We start from the raw sequence: 16,720 nt of genomic DNA, 5'->3' as shown, positions 1-16,720 counted from the left end.
CTTCCACGGCTGGGCCAGGCCCCAAGGCTGTGTGACTTCTGATTTTCGGGCTCCAAGACGGTATACAGAGAGAAACGACGTTCCCAGGGTGAAAGGCAGGGGGCAGAGTTTAATCCAGTTCTTTCCCGAAACGGTTCAGAGCCCCTGAACAGGGAAGGCTCTGTGTGTGGGGCGGCGTGGTGGGTGGGGGAGGCGGGTGGCTCGTGCGTTCTCCTGGAGCCGCAGGCTGACTGGGCACGGAGGAATTCCAGACACCCTTCACTAGTGGCAGGTAAGGATTAATGAGGCAGTGCTGGCCAAGTGGGGCCCAGGGTCCTCCCAGGTGAGCTGGACAGTGAGGGGTGAGTGGGTGGGCCCAGAGGTCTGGGCCACCAGGAGATGGGGTGCCACTCCAGGGAAGAGGGGAGCAGGTGTGGGGGAGGAGGAGGTGGCCCTCTATGGGTTGGTGCAGTTGGTCCTTTTCAGTGTACCACGACCCTCTCCCCAGACCTTCATGGACAGTAACAAGCAGCTGAGGGGCGAGGACAGGGGCCCACACAGAGCCCCCTTCTTCCTTTGACCTCCCCTTCCCTCTCCAGCCCTCACCCCATCCTAAAATCCTGAAACTAACACCATGTATGTTCACTGAAGAACACCAGGGCTCCAAGAATCTGGGCGGGCTGGCTTTTTCTTCATTCCAGTGGTGAGTCCTTCTGTAGGGAGCAAGGACCACGGCTTTCCGGGGGGGACTCCACAGAGCCTGCATCTTCTAGTCACGCCTTGATGACAAAGGAGTTGAGACTCCAGGTTAGGTGAGCATACTTCTCAGCCACCCCCTCCCAAGGCCTCCAGGAATTTTATGGTGCCAAGTGTATCAGTGGCCTGGGCAGGAGGAGGGGCGTGAGGCTGAGTCACCCCACTAAATTAAGGGAGGGCCCTGAATCATCGAGAGGGCAAGTGCTGGCCCCTGGTCACATGGCGAGTGGAGCCAGGTCTCTATATCCCATTTCATAGAAGGGAAAACTGAGGCTCAGAGAGGTGACATGGCTCGCCCAGCAATCTGGTCTCTGGAAAGGGCAGAGAGTTGGGAGAAAGAGACCCTGAGGTGAGACAAGGAGAGTGCCAAGGATAGACTCCTGGACAACGCCCGTGGAAGAGGCTGGCCGCGGGGAGGAAGAGAACCAGGAGGCAGCAGTGCCTTAGGAACTAAGGGAGTGAGAAGTTCACGGGGCAGAGGTGACCGCCGCCAAAGGCCAGACAGGTAGAGCACACAGAGGCCTGTGGTGCCTGGGGTCAGACAGCACAAAGGCCCTGGTCACTACAAGTCAGTGAAGTGATGGCCCTGGGGAGGTCTGGCCCCTGCCTCTTGTCACCAGCTGGGAAGCACTGCCCTGTGTGGTTCCCATGGAGGGCAGAAGCCCCTGATCCCCCCTGGTCCCCAGGAGGCATCATCTGCCATCCTGGCATCCCTCCTCAGACCCACAAGGAACATAGGAGAGTGCCCCACCCAGAGGCCAGCGAACTCCATCGCTGGGCGCTGGGATCATTGGTCAGGGTCAGATGAAGCCAGGAATGGGCAAGCCCTCAGCAGGCACCTGGCACACAGTAGGCACTTAATAAGCTTTTGCAAGTCATGCACAAGCCATCTGGCCCTTTCTTTGCCTTGACGGCAGCCCTGCCCTAGAAACCCAATGCCCGCTCCTCTCCAGCCAGGGCCCCTGTGGTCCACACAGGCCGTCAGCAGTTCCCACTCCTCCCCCACATCCAGCACCCATTTCCTACCTGGACAGCTGGGTCCGGACTAGCATCCAGGAGCTGATAGCTGCAGTGATAGCGAGGCTGCCAGTCAGCACCAAGGCGGGTTCCTGGGGTAGCTGTCCTGTGAGGGAGGCAGGGGCTGCTGGGCTGGCTTCCTTTAGGGCCAGGAGAGGCCTGCCTGCTGCACAACGCCCTTCCCTGCTCTCGGCCCGGTGGAGCTCTTCCACTGCCCACTGTGCTACCCAGAATGGCCAGCTGCTTTCTGGATACCAAGGGCCACTCTCACCTGGAGGCACCAGCCTGAGGGGGCTGCTCTGGACATTGATGTCATTTTCAGCCTGGCACTGGAGCCAGTTCGACGTCTGGTTCAGTGGGAAGGAGAAGTTGGCAGGCTGCCCGTAGTTCGGTCTCTGCTTCATGTAGATGAGCTGGTCCTTCCTGAGCAGGCTGTAGGTGATGGGTGGGCTGCCCGAGGCCTGGCAGGAAATCTCTATCCTGGGGTCTGATCCTCTGTCCAGCAGAGTGAAATTAGCCTGCAGCTGGGACACGGGATCTGGCAGGGTGGGAGAGGGTAGCACAGGCATGCTGGGAGACTTTAACACCCTCTCCCCAGCAAGTTCCCTTGTTACAAAATGCCTAATGAGCCTGGGGGCCTAACTGTCATTGCTACCTCCTCCACACAGCCTTCTGGATTACTGCTTCTGCCTTGTGTCTGGGCTTCTACCCTCCTTACAGTGTGTACCAGTCAATTTCACATTTGGTTTTATTCTCTTGTGGCATATTCTGGGTTGCCAGACTTAGCAAATAAAAATACAGGATACCTAGTTAAATATAAATTTCAGATAAACAATGAATACTCTTTTTTTTTTTTTTTTTTAATTTTTTCCCCCAGAGCCCCAGTAGATAGTTGTATGTCATAGCTGCACATCCTTCTAGTTGCTGTATGTGGGACGCGGCCTCACCATGGCCGGGATCCGAACCCGGGCCGCCAGCAACAGAGCACGCGCACCCGACCGCTAAGCCACGGGGCCAGCCCAATGAATACTCTTTTAGTATGAGAATGTCCTATGCGAAATTTATCTGGCAACCCTATTTATGTTCTTTCAGTCTTGGTTCTTTTACTGGAATACATGCACCTTCTGGACAAGAACTGTCACTGAGAAGATTCTAGATTCTAGAATCCCCCAGGGCCTTCAAGCTAATGCTCCAAAGAGCCTTACTGATGAGGGACACCCACCACGCTTGTACCTACCGCCTACAAAAAGCTCCCATTGGCCCTTTCTCCCCTGGTGGGGGAGGTACTATTATTATCTTTGTTTTGCAGATGAAGCAGTGGAGGCCCAGAGAGGTTGAGTGACCTTGGGGTGCCCAAGACCCCACGGCCTGTAAGTGTGGAGATTTGAACCCATGACCCGGAGTGCTCCAGTGGACCCAGCGCTCTCCTCCCCTAGGCTGCCTTCTTTGGGTCCAAGTCCAGGGGGTCACAGTCCTGCCAGTGGTCAGGCAACACTCCCTGGTCCCCCCAACCCCACGCCTTCCACCAGGAAGGACGCCTGAGTAAAGAGCAGGATAGAAATGGGAAGAACGCAGGCTTTGGAGCTGGATGGAGTGGGGTTTGAAACCAGTCTTTGCCACTTGCAAGCTGGGTGCCCTGGAACAACAGTCTTAATCTCCAAGAGCTTTAGCCTCCACCTCTATAGGCCGAGGATCACGAACCCCCAGCCCTCAGAGCTGCTGTGAAGATTAAACAAGATAAAGCCCAAAAGTGCCTACTTTATCAGCTGGAGGTCAAAGCTCTACAAAGGAGGCCCAGGCCACTGTCACTTCCGCCCTGGGGCTCTTTTGCGCTCTCTTCAGGCCCTTCAGGCACCTGCCAGGAGACTGTGTCCTGGGGGCCCAGCCAGGAACTCCATGTGGCCTGTGAGCAGGCCCTAAGGGACTGAGGGTGGCCCTTGGAGGTGGGCAGCCTGTTCTGTCCCCACCCTCCTGCCTTCACCCCCTCTAGCCCCAGTCCCCATGATACCCACCCCCAGGAGCTTCTGTTTTTCTTCCAGACCCTGCACCCCACAGGCCCCCCACCCCCGCACCCTGAGCACTCACTACCCCACAGCTCCTGGTACATCTGTAGGTTCTTGCTGTTCGAGTTCATGCCCAAGGTGGAGCTCGCCCGGCAGGAGTAGGTGAGCAGGTCTGGCCTGGACTCGAGCGTGATGTTGCGTCTGAAGGAGGCCTTGTCGCGGGTGGACACGTTTTGCTTGTCAACCTCAATGTCCGGGCTCCTCAAGAGGGTGTAGGTGATAGGTGGAGGCATCTGGGATGAGTAGCACTTTATGACAACTGTGCGGCCTCTGGGGAAAACCTCCAGGACTTCGTAGTCAATGAAAACCTTAGGGGGGATTTCTGGGAGGTGAGACAGTCCAAGGAGGAAGAAGGAAACTGTCATTTATCAAGCATCTTAAGAAAATGCTGGTTTGGCAGGTCCTCAAAAAGTTAAAGAATTACCATATGACCCTGCAATTCCACCCCTGGATATATACCACAGGAAGTGAAGACTGGGACTAACTGATACACATGCACGTGTGTTCACAGCAGCACCATTCACCATCGCCAAAAGGTGGAAACAGTCCCCATGTCCATCAATAGATGAATGGATAAAGAAAATGTGGTCTATCCATACAACAGAATACTACACAGCCATAAAAAGTAATGAAGTGCTGATACATGCTACAAGGTGGATGAAGCTTGAAACAATATGCTAAGTGAAAGACACAAAAGGCAACATATTGTATGATTCCATTCTGGTGAAATATGCAGAATAGGAAAATCGCCAGACACGGGAAGCAGACTGGTGGTTAGGAGGGGATAGGGGGAGGGGGATTGGGGAGTGACTGCTTAATGGGGATGGGGTTTCCTTTTGGGGTGATAAAAATGTGGAAGGATATAGAGGTGCTGGTTGCACAACATTGTAAATTTACCAAATGCTACCAAATTCTCACTTTAAAAGGGTTAATTTTGTGCTACGTGATTTTACCTGAATTTAAAAAAAACGGAAGGGCTGGCCCCGTGGCTTAGCGGTTAAGTGCTCGAGATCCACTGCTGGCGGCCCGGGTTCGGATCCCGGGCGTGCACTGACACACCGCTTCTCCAGCCATGCTGAGGCCGCGTCCCACATACAGCAACTAGAAGGACGTGCTGCTATGACATACAACTATCTACTGGGGCTTTGGGGGAAAAATAAATAAATAAATAAATAAATAAATAAATAAATAAAATAAAAATAAAAATAAAAAAAACGGAAGCTGCTAGAAAAAGGTCTACCGCCTGGTTTAGGCTCTTTCTGCCCAGAATATTTTACAACAAAAAGAAAATGAAATTAGGACGCGAGTAGGAAGCATGGAGAAGTTTGGAACATGGGTTAGGAGGGCTGGCACTGGAGTCAGCTTCTAGATTCAACAGTTTTGTGGACTGTAAGCTGCCAGGGGACAGGCGCTGTGTCATTCTTGCAATTTCCTGTTTGTTCATAGTCGATTCCTATTTACTGTTTGTGGGCTGAATGACTCACTTCAATGAAAAGGCATTTACTCTCCAGTTCTCGCTTTCCTCCCAGGGGTCTCGTCACCTGAGGGAGGCACCTGGACTTGCGCGGTCCCGGCGCTCCCTGAGGGCTCACCAGAGCTGGGATTTCCCCACGGGGGTGAGGACAAGTAGGGTACAAAGCGAGGAGCTGGCCTGAGTTCAGGCCTGATACTGGGCAGTGGCCTGGAGGAACTCAGATGCCTGCCCCTCCTCAGGTCTCAGGGGCCTCCTCATGCCAGACCAGCCATGGGACCTGCGATGGAGGGGTGGTGGCTGGGCCCCTGCACCCAGAGAGGTCAACACCTGGTTTAAAGGGGCAGTCAGAAGGCAGGGGGCAGAGGGTATGACCCCCGATCCACCAGAGGCATTATAGTGGAGGGACCCCAGGCTGGAGGAGACGGGCTGAACCCGAGAGAAAGAAGCCACTTGGGGAAAGCAGGGCTTCAGAAGAACGGGGAGACTCTTGAGGGAGTTGGGATGCTCACCGCACCCAGAGGACTCTCCTCCCCAGACCCAGCATCAAAACCCACTCTCCAGCCACTCCAGAGGCATTCATCCATCTAGACCAGCTCTCTGCTCGGAAGTAACTTTTCTGTTTTGTAGGCGGATCCTGGAGTCGATTTTGATGCAGAAAACATCTCTAAGATCTTCCTATGGGGCCTTGTGCTGCCCATACTGAATCCTCCAAGACAGCGATTGGGATTAAACAGAGCTGCCTTCTGAGTGGGGCTGGGGAGAGAGGGTTTATTAATGCTGGGGACCTACCTGCATTGTCAAGACTAGTGTGTAGGGGCGGTACTTGTGGCGGGGCGAGTGGAGATCATGGTCTAAATATCTAAACCTAAGTATCACATCCCTCAGACATGGCCCTGCTGTCACGTTGACTCTGGAAACCACACTGTGATCAGAAAACTGCTCACTGAGCAGAGAATTGGAACAAACTAGAATGTGATGTTCTTTGGAGACATTGTCTAGGAATCCTAAAGTTTCTGACCAGAAAGCGTCTTTCTTTCTAGACCAGTGGTTCTCGACCAGGGGCGATTTTGCCTCCAGGGGGACCTTTATGTCTGGAGACATTTCTGGTTGTCCTGAATGGGGGGTGCTCCTGGCATCTAGGGGGCAAGAGGCCAGGGATGTCGCTCAACATCCTGCAACGCACAGGACAGCCCCGTAACAGGGAATGAGCCACCCCAGCGCCAGGAGTGTGGAGGTTGAAAAACTGTGGTCTAGACAGCCAGCGCAGCAGCTTGTAGAATCAGGATTTCTTCCCCTGCCCAGGGCTGCACGGGCACCAACAAACATTTTCTCGTCTCTGCCTCTTGCTAAACTTCATGAGAATCCCCATTTTTTAAAATACTTTTTTCCAACAGGCTTTCATGCAAAATCTTTGATTTCAGGTAAGTAAAGCTATATTGAGAGTTCAGTCTACTCTCTGGGGCACCATTTTGCAAACTGCTACCAATAATTTTGTCAATGCCACCCTGGGGCCAAAGGGCCAACTCCTCATGGCCGGAAGTCGCTCCTGGGGCCAGAATCTGTCTCCACAGGGGGAAGAGTGAGCCCAGGGCTGAAGTGTCATGATACTTTTCTTTTTGCTCTTTTCTCAGAGGGAAATGACCTTGACTTATAAAAGTGGAAAGAAAAAGCTGGCCCGCCTTCATTTCCATTTCGAGGGCCGTGAATAGAAGCTTGATTTACATAAGTTCACAGACTGAGCAGTTCTTTTTCAGTCCCAGGGCAGTGGGACAGTCACTTTTTATTCTAACAAGACTCCTGTGGGTTTTTTCTTTTGATCATTTAGTTTATGAGTCTTGCCCACCAGTAACTAGTGGTCTATCATTTAATTTAAAATTCATCAACTGTGTCAGAACATTAGATGGATGGGATGGCACACTTAGAATTTGATGAAGTGATGACAAGGCCACCCTTAGGACCAGAAGCTGAGCCAAGCCGAGGCCGGGCTGAGCGGGTGGCTGGGCAGAGCCTCCTGCTGCTAACGAGAGAAGGAGCTACTGAGGGCTCAGGCCCGGGCCAGACAGTGGAGCTGCTGCCCAGCTGGGCTCGGAGGCCCTTTGAGCTCGTCTCTCCTCTCTCCAGACTTGTCTCTGTGATAACCAGAACCTTGGAGATCTGAGTCCCAAGCCTAGAGATCCAATTCATTAGACCTAAGGTAGGCCTGGGGATCTGATTTTGAATAAGCAGCCCAACTTATGAGGGTTGAATTGTGTCCTCCAAAAAGATATGTTCAAGCCCTAACGCCCCATACCTGGGAATGGGATCTTATTTGGAAATAGTCTTTACAGATGTACTCCAGTAATCCATACTGGGTTAGGGTGGGCCCTAATGAGAGAAGAGACAAAGACACACACACACACACACACACACACACACACACGGAGAAGGCGATGTGAAGACAGGGCAGAGAGTTTGGAGTGATGCTGTCACCAGTCACGGCATGCCCAGGATTGCCAGCAGCCACCAGAAGCCAGAAGGAGGCCTGGGATGGTTTCTCCCTCATGGCCTCCCGAGGGGACCGACCCTGCCCACACCTTGATTTCAGACTTCTGGCCTCAGAACTGGGAGAGAATACGTTTCTCCCACCCAGTTTAAACCAGCTGGTTTGTGGCACTCTGTTCTGCAGCCACAGGAGCCGATCCAGCACCCCTCTGAGTGATTCTCATGAAATGGTCTAGAACCCCACTCAGAAACACCGAACCGGCTGAGGAGTAAACGAGGACAATCCTTCACATTTCCTTTGCCCTCTCCAGGGAGTACCCTCTAGTCTGAATTTGCCCTTCAATCAGATCTTCCCCCTTCTGAACAAGAACACTGCCATGTGCTCATGACAGCCCCACAGGAACCCCCAGGCTCCCAGTCACCCTCATCCTCCTGCCCCACTCCTTATAGGGCTCTGCATGTCCCCCTTCACGTCCCACCTCCCAACCTTCCCGATCCTGAAATCCTCCCACTGCACCCTATGGAACGCAGCCTCAGTCGGCAACCCAAATCCTCATAACCTCAAGATCTACTCCAACATCTCGCCTGCACCTAATGGAAACCAGCCTCCCCTCCGCAGGGTATGGCCTCACCAGCGGCTGCCTCGGTGGTGGTGGATCCCCACAGCCTTCTTGCACTGGCCTGCAATGACGGGGTGGACATCCTCTTGATATTTCTAGCTCATTCTCCCTCCTTCCTCCTTAAACACCAGACTTGACCCTCATGTCTTCAGACATCCTCCACCCTGCCCCTCTGGGTTACAATGACCTAGAACTGCCCATCATTCCTTGAAGACTCTTGACCCTGGTTCCTACTATTCTCGATACCACACTTGCCATAATTCTTAGAGATTTCAAAATACACGGAGATCATCTTTCCAATACCCTGGCTCTTCAATTCCTAAACTTGCAATATCTCATGCCCAACTTCTCGCTCCCATTGAAGTTGTTTCAGCTGCGTCATATTCCATTGTAAGGCTGCACTTTATTTAGCCAATCCTTCCAGTTGCTCAGGCCCAAAACCTTAGGGTCACCTTCCAAAGCTCTGTCTCTCAAATCCTATCCCATCCATCAGCAAATGCTGTTGGCCTGACCTTCAGATTATCTTGACCACTTCTCCCAGCGTTTCTGGCTGTCACCCAGTCCCTCCTCTGGATCCCGGGAACAGCCTAGTGGGTCTCTGGGATTCTGCCCTTGATCCTCATCCCATCTCTTCTCAACGCAGCAGCCAAAAGGACCCCATGAGGGGTAAATCAGATCATGTCTTCTGCTGCAAACTCTCCCCCATAGCTGTGTCCACAGGGCACTCCCTACTCAGCCCTCTCCCACCCCCTGACCTCATCCAACACCGCTCTCCCCCTTGTTTCCTGTGCTCTGGCCACGCAGGCCCTTGTCCAGGCACATCCTGCTCTACCAGCTCTTCATGTCCTCGCTTGGGTGTCCCCTTCTCAGTGAGGACTTCCCAGTAAACGCTGCCTTCCTTCCCCACCCCCACCAGGTGTTCCCTTCCCCTCTTCCCTGATGGCTTTTCTCTAGGACCTGTCGCATTCTAGCACATTGCAGAATGTGCTCCTTCTTATTGTCCTCCGTGCCCCCAGCCCCACTAGAATGTAAGCTACGTGAGGGTGGGATCTTTGTTTTGTTTCTGCACCTTGTGTACCATCCTGGGGCCCAGAGCAGTGCCTGGCACCAGACAGATGCTCAGGCAGCATTTGTTGAATGAATGAATGATTTATCAATTGGTCTCTTAGGAGTTTAGTTAGCAGGACTTGCTCCGCCGGAGTCTGAGCAGAAGTCCGGGGCGGGAGGAAGGGGTTGGCTCTGCCTTGGTACTTCCTGGAGACTCAGACGCTCTGCTCTCTCTTTTTAGCAGAAACACCAGGATGTGTTTGTTTTTAAAGCAAATGAGGAAATGATAGTTCAGTCTGTGCAGCATTCAAGTGAGACCCACCCTTCAGTAGAATAGAGGCCAATGCCAGCTCTGTGACCCAACCCAGTGACCGGGAAAGGTACCCAGACAGGGAGGAAGAGGAGCACCCCCACCCCCACCCGGAGCGGAGACCACTTTGACCTTAAGGGTCACAGGGCAAGAAATGGAGGCAGGAGAAGGGAGGGGAGCAGAAAAGTAGAGGGGGCAAAGTGGAGGGGATGAGGCCAGACCAGTGTCCCCTCCCCTGGCTCTGTAGCCCCCGGGGTAACTGGTGGAGAGCAGCTCCCAACGCCCTCCTGCTGCCTCTGAGAGTAAGGCAGCCTCCCATTTGCTGGACCTCTGGGGAAGTCTGGACTTCCCCTTCTCTCACCGCCCTCCTTTGAGCCAAGGCGGGCCATCAGAATGCCGCCAGCCCTCTCTGGGGTCACACCCCCCACCCCCCTGCAGAGCTGTGTGGCTCCGGGTGGGGCTTCTGCTCCAGATCAGGCACCTGGTGTAGTGCGATAGGGACACGCCCTCTGCTCTCCTCCACTCTCCCCATAGCCCAAGGGGAAGCCCAGCACTTTCCTTGCCCCATGTCCCCTGGAGGTTCCACACTGGCCAGCTCAGCCAGCGTCTCTCCACCCCTCCCCACTCCAGTGTCCTGCAGGGGCTGAGGCCAGGTTCCACAATTGTCCAACTGTCCACCAGCAGACACCCCCTCACCATCAGTAGCCTCCTCCCAGCCAAGGCACCCACCATGGGTAGGGGCTCTGACTCCAGGGTCCCCAGCTGGGGGCCCTTCTCCCTCCTTCATGCTGGGCTACTCACCTACCTCCTGCGCCACGGAGAAGCTGCTGGTGACTGTAAGAGAAGGGAGGGTGAGGAGAGTGGTAAGGAGAGAGCACAGGGTGGAGGGGAGGCTGGAGACCACCCAGAGAGCCTCCTACTGAGGCCAGAAGGGAGGCCCAGGACTCAACAAGCATCTTCACTCACAAAAGCTCTTTCTTTCTTTTTTTTTTTTTATAATTTTATTTATTTATTTATTTTCCCCCAAAGCCCCAGTAGATAGTTGTATGTCATAGTTGCACATCCTTCTAGTTGCTGTATGTGGGACACGGCCTCAGCATGGCCGGAGAAGCAGTGCGTTGGTGCACGCACGGGATCCGAACTCGAGCCGCCAGCAGCAGAGCGCGCACACTTAACTGCTAAGCCATGGGGCCGGCCCACAAAAGCTCTTTTGAGCTCGCAACATTTAGTATCATCAGCCCATTTTGCAGATGCATAAATAGTGGCCCAGAATCATGAAGCAAAAACTGGGCCACAATGTGCGGTAAGGGACGTTCTGAGACTCAAGCCCAGATGTTTCCCTCTCTGGCCTGTGCTTCTGGAGGTCTCCATGCCTCAGGTCCCACCTCTCCAGTGCTCCCGAGCACCCCTGTCCCCTAAGCCTGCCTCCTCAAGGCCCTGGCAGTGGCCCCCTCCCACGATGCCCCCAGTGGGCTCACCTAGCATGGCCGAGCAGAGGAGCAGAAAGAGCCTCATGGCTGTGCTGGTGTGGAGCCCTCTGCCCCGACTCTGAAAGGGCTTCCTTGGTTGGGGCCACCTCCCCCTGGGGCCTCTGGGTTGCTCCCTGGGTGGTGCCTGCAGGGGAGAGATAAACTGGAGGCCACAGCACCTCAGGACCTCAGCAACCAGGGCTGGACCCAAACAGCAAACTCCTCCCACGCCCCCAGGGAATTAGGAGCTGCCTGGGCCTTGGAACCAAACCAGGTCTCTCGCTTGGCTGCCACTGCCGAGCTGTAGGACCCTGGGCTTGTTTGGTTGGTAGATGTCCACGTCCTAAACCTGGAATGTGTTAGGTTACCTGGCAGGGGGAATTAAGCTTGCCAGTCTGCTGATTTTGAGATGGAGGGATCACCCTAGATTATCAGGGTGGGCCTGATATAATCACGACAGTCCTTCTGAAGCTCCCCGGGGAGTCTGACTTACAGGCAGGAGAACCAGTGGGCTGGACCCCTGTTAGAGAAGCAGGAGGAGAGGCAGCTTCCGCCCTCTTATGGTGGTTCATTCGTGCCCACCTGCTGGGCACCTGCTAGGCGGTCGACGCTGGGCTCAGTCCCCAAATTAAACCTCAGATTGGATGAGGCCCATGGTTGCCCAGGAATATGACTGGTGTGGTAGGCGCTGTGTAAGCACTGCCCTGAAGCTCAGACGGCAGAGGGTCCCTTCCTCATGCCCCACAGACAGGGGGTGGTCATTCCCCAGGGACCTGGACCCAGTGCTGGCTGAACCAAAAGGAGGCCAAGCCACATCACAGATGGTGGCATGGCCTTGTGAGCAGCCTGCAGCGGGGCTCACTGGATCTGGAGAGGAGGTGGAGGTGAGCAGTGCCTCCCAGAGCAGGGAAATCTCTGAGAGCACCAAGGCCAGACGGGGGCTGGACCCAGGGCTGGGGGCTCAGGGCAGCCTGGAGCACAGAGAGAATGGAGGGAGCAGGTGAGCTGGGGACCAGGACCCGGCCAACCCCTTTCTGGCCAAGTCCACTTAGCTTGTGCAGGGAAGCCCATTTTGGCTGCCTTCCTCAGGGAAGGAGTCCCACCCCCAGGGAATCGTTTGCTTCCCGTGGGGTCTGCTGTCTCCTACAGAACCACAGAGGTGAGCCACACTGCCAGGACTGGGCACCTGATCCAAGGAAGGCCAATGACAGTCCTGTCCCCAGGGGCCCCTTGGCCCTTCTCGGGGTGACCCGCTGAGGCCTGTGAGGTCTGGGCATGTTGGGAGGCTGGTCTGAGGGGGTGGCCCTGCAGCCTGGGAGCAGCAGGAAGGAGGATGGGGGAGAGCCAGAGCCTGGGTGCTGGTGTCCTGGAGGTCACCTGGGGACTAGCTCTGTCGGCCACCTCACTGGTCCCCTTTCTCCCCGGTGGGCAAGAATCAGCATCTGTCACCTCCACCCACAGTCTTGACTCAGAGCCCTGGGGCTGTGCCCTGTGGACCCACCTACCTCTCTGCATTTGGGGATCAAGAGCATTTTCTCTTAGTTTCCTAGCAAAATTCCGCTCCAAAAAGTCTGCTTTCACTTCTGCTGAAGGAGGGTGTGGGGAAGAATTGAGGATTGAAGGGGACAGAGGGGTCACTGTGGAGGCTGGCTGGCTGCCAGGGTCTCAGCTGCTGGCCCTCTGTTGCCTGAAGGCCCAGAAGCCCGCATTTCCCTCTACTTGTGCTCAGGGCACTGGGAGCTTAGGCAGCTCATGAGAAGCCTCCTTCTTATATCAGTGTATTTGGGAAGCCAGCGTCAGAGGAGAGAGTGGCAGGCAGACTCGAGGGACATTTCCAAGGCCTTGGTGGGACTGGGGGCATCTTTCCTGTCCCAGCCTTGGCACCCCTCTCTGTGTGCCCATCATATTGGGGTGTCGTACCTGGAGGGGGCTGGTTCTCTGGGCTGTCCTGTCCCTCCTCTCCACGGGCTGCAGGTAGGACAGGACTGATTAGGACACCCCGGGTCACCCCAGGTCACCTAGATTGAATGGAGTTGGCGGGTCCTCAAAGCTCTCCATTCCCCCTCTACAGACCAACGTCTTGTGAATTTTGCCCACAGAGGGCCAGTCTTCTCCATGATAAATGGCCTTACCAGCATCTCCTTTTTTCCCTCATGTCACGTTCCTGGGAGGGTCCAACCAGGTGGGAGTCTGCGCTGGGTTGCCTTGGTTACGAAGCTGGGAGCCCTCTCAGGGCTGGGCAGGGAGAGTTCAGGAACCCCCAAGGTGGGAGTGCCAGGACTCCTGCCCTCCTCCACCTGCAGTGGGCTCGCGCACCTGGAGAGACCCTCGCTTCACTTATTGCAATAACCCCCCCAGGCCTCTCCCCGCCTCAGCGTGTCTTCTTTGCTGCGGGCAGAGCGGGCTCCTCATTTCACAGCCCCCTGGCTCCCTATCACCTACAAAAAATCATCCAAGCCCATGGCACGCACTGTAGGTGTGCTGGTTCCATCGTCACTCGGACTATCCTCGTGTGGCCACAGCCCAATCTAGAGGCCCCAGATTTCCCGTTTTCCCAGTCCAGCTCCACATGGGCCCATCTCCACACCTTTGCTCAGGCTGCTCCCTCTGCCTTCATTTCCTGTCTGAATCCTCCTTCCTCCAAGGCTCCAGGAAATCCGCCTGCTGGAAGTGATGGCTCCCTTCTGAGCCCCTTGTTTGTCTTGCTGGGCAGTCAGGATCACAGGGCGTCTCGGGTCCACTTCCCATCTCTCCCACTTTGCTCCATTAGGCCAATGACCACATCATAATAGGACCTTGACTACTCCTAGGACTGGCAAGGCACCCATCGGACACTTTATTTTTTTATTTTTATTTTTGCTGAGGAAGATTCGCCCTGAGCTAACATCTGTTGCCAATCTTCCTCTTTTTCCTTGAGGAAGATTTGCCCTGAGCTAACACCCGTGCCCATCTTCCTCTATTTTGTATGTGGGTTGCTGCCATAGCATGCCCGCCAATGAGTGGTTATAGGTCTGCGCCTGGGAACCGAACCTGGGCCACCAAAGTGGAGCATGCCAAACACGGAGCCGGCCCCAGGGCACTTTATAAGTAATTGTTCATTTAATCCTCACAACCACTCAGAGGAGGGTGGCGCCATCCCGATGTTTGGCTGCCTGTAAACTGAGGCCCAGAGTTTGATTTCCCCTAGGTCTCATAGCTCATCTCTTCGTTCACAGCTCCTATGAGGCTGGTGTTGCATTGATTGGTTCTCAGTAAATTCTCCCTGAAGGCCCAGGAAGGTGGTAAGACCCTTGAGATTTCAGTGTAGCCTTCTCCCAATTTAGCGACCCTCAGCATCACCCCGGGGCTCATAAAACACATTGCTGGGCCCCACCCTTAGAGTTTCTGACTCACGGGGTGGGGCCGGGCCTGAGAATGGGCATTTCTAACAAGTTCCCAGGTGAGACTGATGCCATTTGGCCCTAAGCTGCTAATTAGCAACATATGTCCCTTTCGTGAGTGCCAGGCTGGTTGCCCGCCCCAGACGCAGCACAGAGCTCCACGTGTTTCCCTCGTAGTCTCATCGCCAGTCCCACAACAGGGCCCCGCACTTGTTGACACACTGATGGGTCACATGATGCTGGGTGAGTGAGAGAGGACGGTGGCAGGAGTTGAACTTGCCAAGCCTTTAATGACCACATGAAGCCCCAGGCCTGAGGGCACCAGGCCAGAGCTGTCCTGACGCTGCGCCCGGACGGGAATCCAGCCAGGCGCTGGGCCCCCAGTGAAAGCAGAGGCTTTTCCAGCATGTCCTGGGGTTTCTCCTGACCTTCCCTCCCGACCTTCCCACCCGACTTTCCCTCCCGACCTTCCCTCCCCACCGACCAGTTCTTTAGGCCAGCAGTTCTCCACCCCGACTGCCGGTGAGTCACCTGAGAGCTTTAGAAAGTCCTGATGCCTGGCTGCCGGCTGTGCCTGGGGCAATGGCATCAGTGGCGCCGGCACAGCGCCAGCTTCTGACAGGCTTCTCAGCTGTTCTCCAGGCTGAGAACCACGGACTGAGAGGCACTGCAGCCTCGAGGTGGGAGGCTTGGGAGTCTCAGACCCAGCCCTGGGCGGCATCCAGCCCTGCCTTCCTGGCCTGCTGGCTCCGCCACCCCGAGGCCCACACTCCCTGTCCACAGTGCAGGTCTGTACACACCTAGCGTGTTCCTAAAGGTCAGCTCAACGCGGGGGGATATGGAGGAGGGTGGAGATCAGGTTCTGTAGGCATGGCCAGGGGCCTCTGTTCTGGTTTCCTGAGGAGGCCCCTTTTGTTGACGTGGGGTTCCTGGGTTAGAGTATGGTACCATGAGGAATCCTGCTAGGGAGAGGCTGACCATGGACCCTCTGTTACTCAGACTCAAGTAAGCCCTGTGACAGGAGGCTTTCACATATTGAGGTATACGGGTTCAAAACTGATTGGGCTTGTGGTGCCAGCCTGGTGGCATAAGTGGTTAGGTTCACATGCTCCGCTTTGGTGGCCTGGGGTTCTTGGGTTTGGATCCTGGGCATGGACCTACACACTGCTCGTCAAGCCATGCTGTGGCGGCACCCCACATACAAGGTGGAGGAAGATTGGCACAGATGTTAGCTCAAGGACAATATTCCTCACCAAAAAAACAAAACAAAACAAATGGATTCAGCTGAACTAAAGAAGTCTGACTTACGGCCTATCAAACATACATTGTACATCTGCTTTAACCATTAAAGAATGAACTCTCTTAAGGTAAGAATGCATACTTCCCCTCCTACACCCTATTCTATAGGTAATGCCCCTATTAATCCCATTCCCAACATCAGGGTCATGTTGACCTGCTAATTTGCAACTGAATACCTCTTTGAAACTTTGGTGAATACATACTGTGGGCGAGTTTAATGTATGTTCTTTGTTCTAAAAAGGTGTAAGACTGTACTGAAAACCATGCTTCTCCAGAATGCTTTCTTCCTTTTTGGAAAAGCCCTTCCTGGGTTATAATCCTCACTCTGGCTCAAGTAAAACTCACCTTATCTCTCTTATCTGTGGAATGGTTATTGGTTATTTTGCATCTAAGCCCCACGCTGTGCACTGTGGCTCTGGAGCCGGAGTTCAGATCTCAGCTCTGCCACTTGTGGGTCTCGACTGTCTGACCGTGAAGAAGGGATAACATGAGGTTGTGCAGGGCGGTGTGCGTTAGGACAACTCAGGCTTGCTCCCTTCCCTCCCCCTTAACATGGGGGAGGTCTCCAAACTTTGACAATGGTGCTCCCCACAGGAGACGATTTCTGAGCACTCCCAATGGATGTATATTTATACATTGCACTCATGGGTTATTATACGAACATATTATGTACATTATAAAACATTTTAAAAAATAGAATCTTTAAAGAACTGAGGTAAACATATAAATACAAGTTCTCATATTTTCTTGCTGCTGCCGCTGGGTGTGTACACCCCGCTTTGGGGTGCCCTGCTGGAGGGGCGGTGGTCACAGGGGGCAGGAGCG

The 16,720-nt window shown here is 54.5% G+C and overlaps 1 protein-coding gene across 2 annotated transcripts; it reads right to left on the bottom strand.

Moving 5' to 3' along the window:
- Positions 1–665: 665 nt before the first annotated feature.
- Positions 666–11,302, bottom strand: IL40 (interleukin 40). 2 transcript variants are annotated; one of them, XM_087441697.1, is made up of 6 exons: positions 11,226–11,302; positions 10,549–10,581; positions 3,838–4,137; positions 2,024–2,290; positions 1,762–1,858; positions 666–758 (listed from the first exon to the last, which is right to left on the bottom strand). In XM_087441697.1, the coding sequence occupies exons 1-6, from the start codon at positions 11,260–11,262 to the stop codon at positions 749–751; spliced, it is 744 nt and encodes a 247-aa protein (XP_087297823.1). In that variant the 5' UTR covers positions 11,263–11,302; the 3' UTR covers positions 666–748. The 2 variants fall into 2 exon arrangements, with proteins under 2 accessions (XP_087297823.1, XP_087297824.1); XM_087441698.1 differs by having other exon boundaries at positions 3,841–4,137.
- Between the last annotated feature and the right edge of the window lie 5,418 nt (positions 11,303–16,720).

Source organism: Ceratotherium simum, chromosome 16 (assembly GCF_057802395.1).
Source record: "Ceratotherium simum simum isolate JZ-2026a chromosome 16, ASM5780239v1, whole genome shotgun sequence".
Taxonomy (NCBI): domain Eukaryota; kingdom Metazoa; phylum Chordata; class Mammalia; order Perissodactyla; family Rhinocerotidae; genus Ceratotherium; species Ceratotherium simum.
Note: the sequence above shows the minus strand (reverse complement) of the source record. Positions and strands in the feature narration are given on the sequence as shown.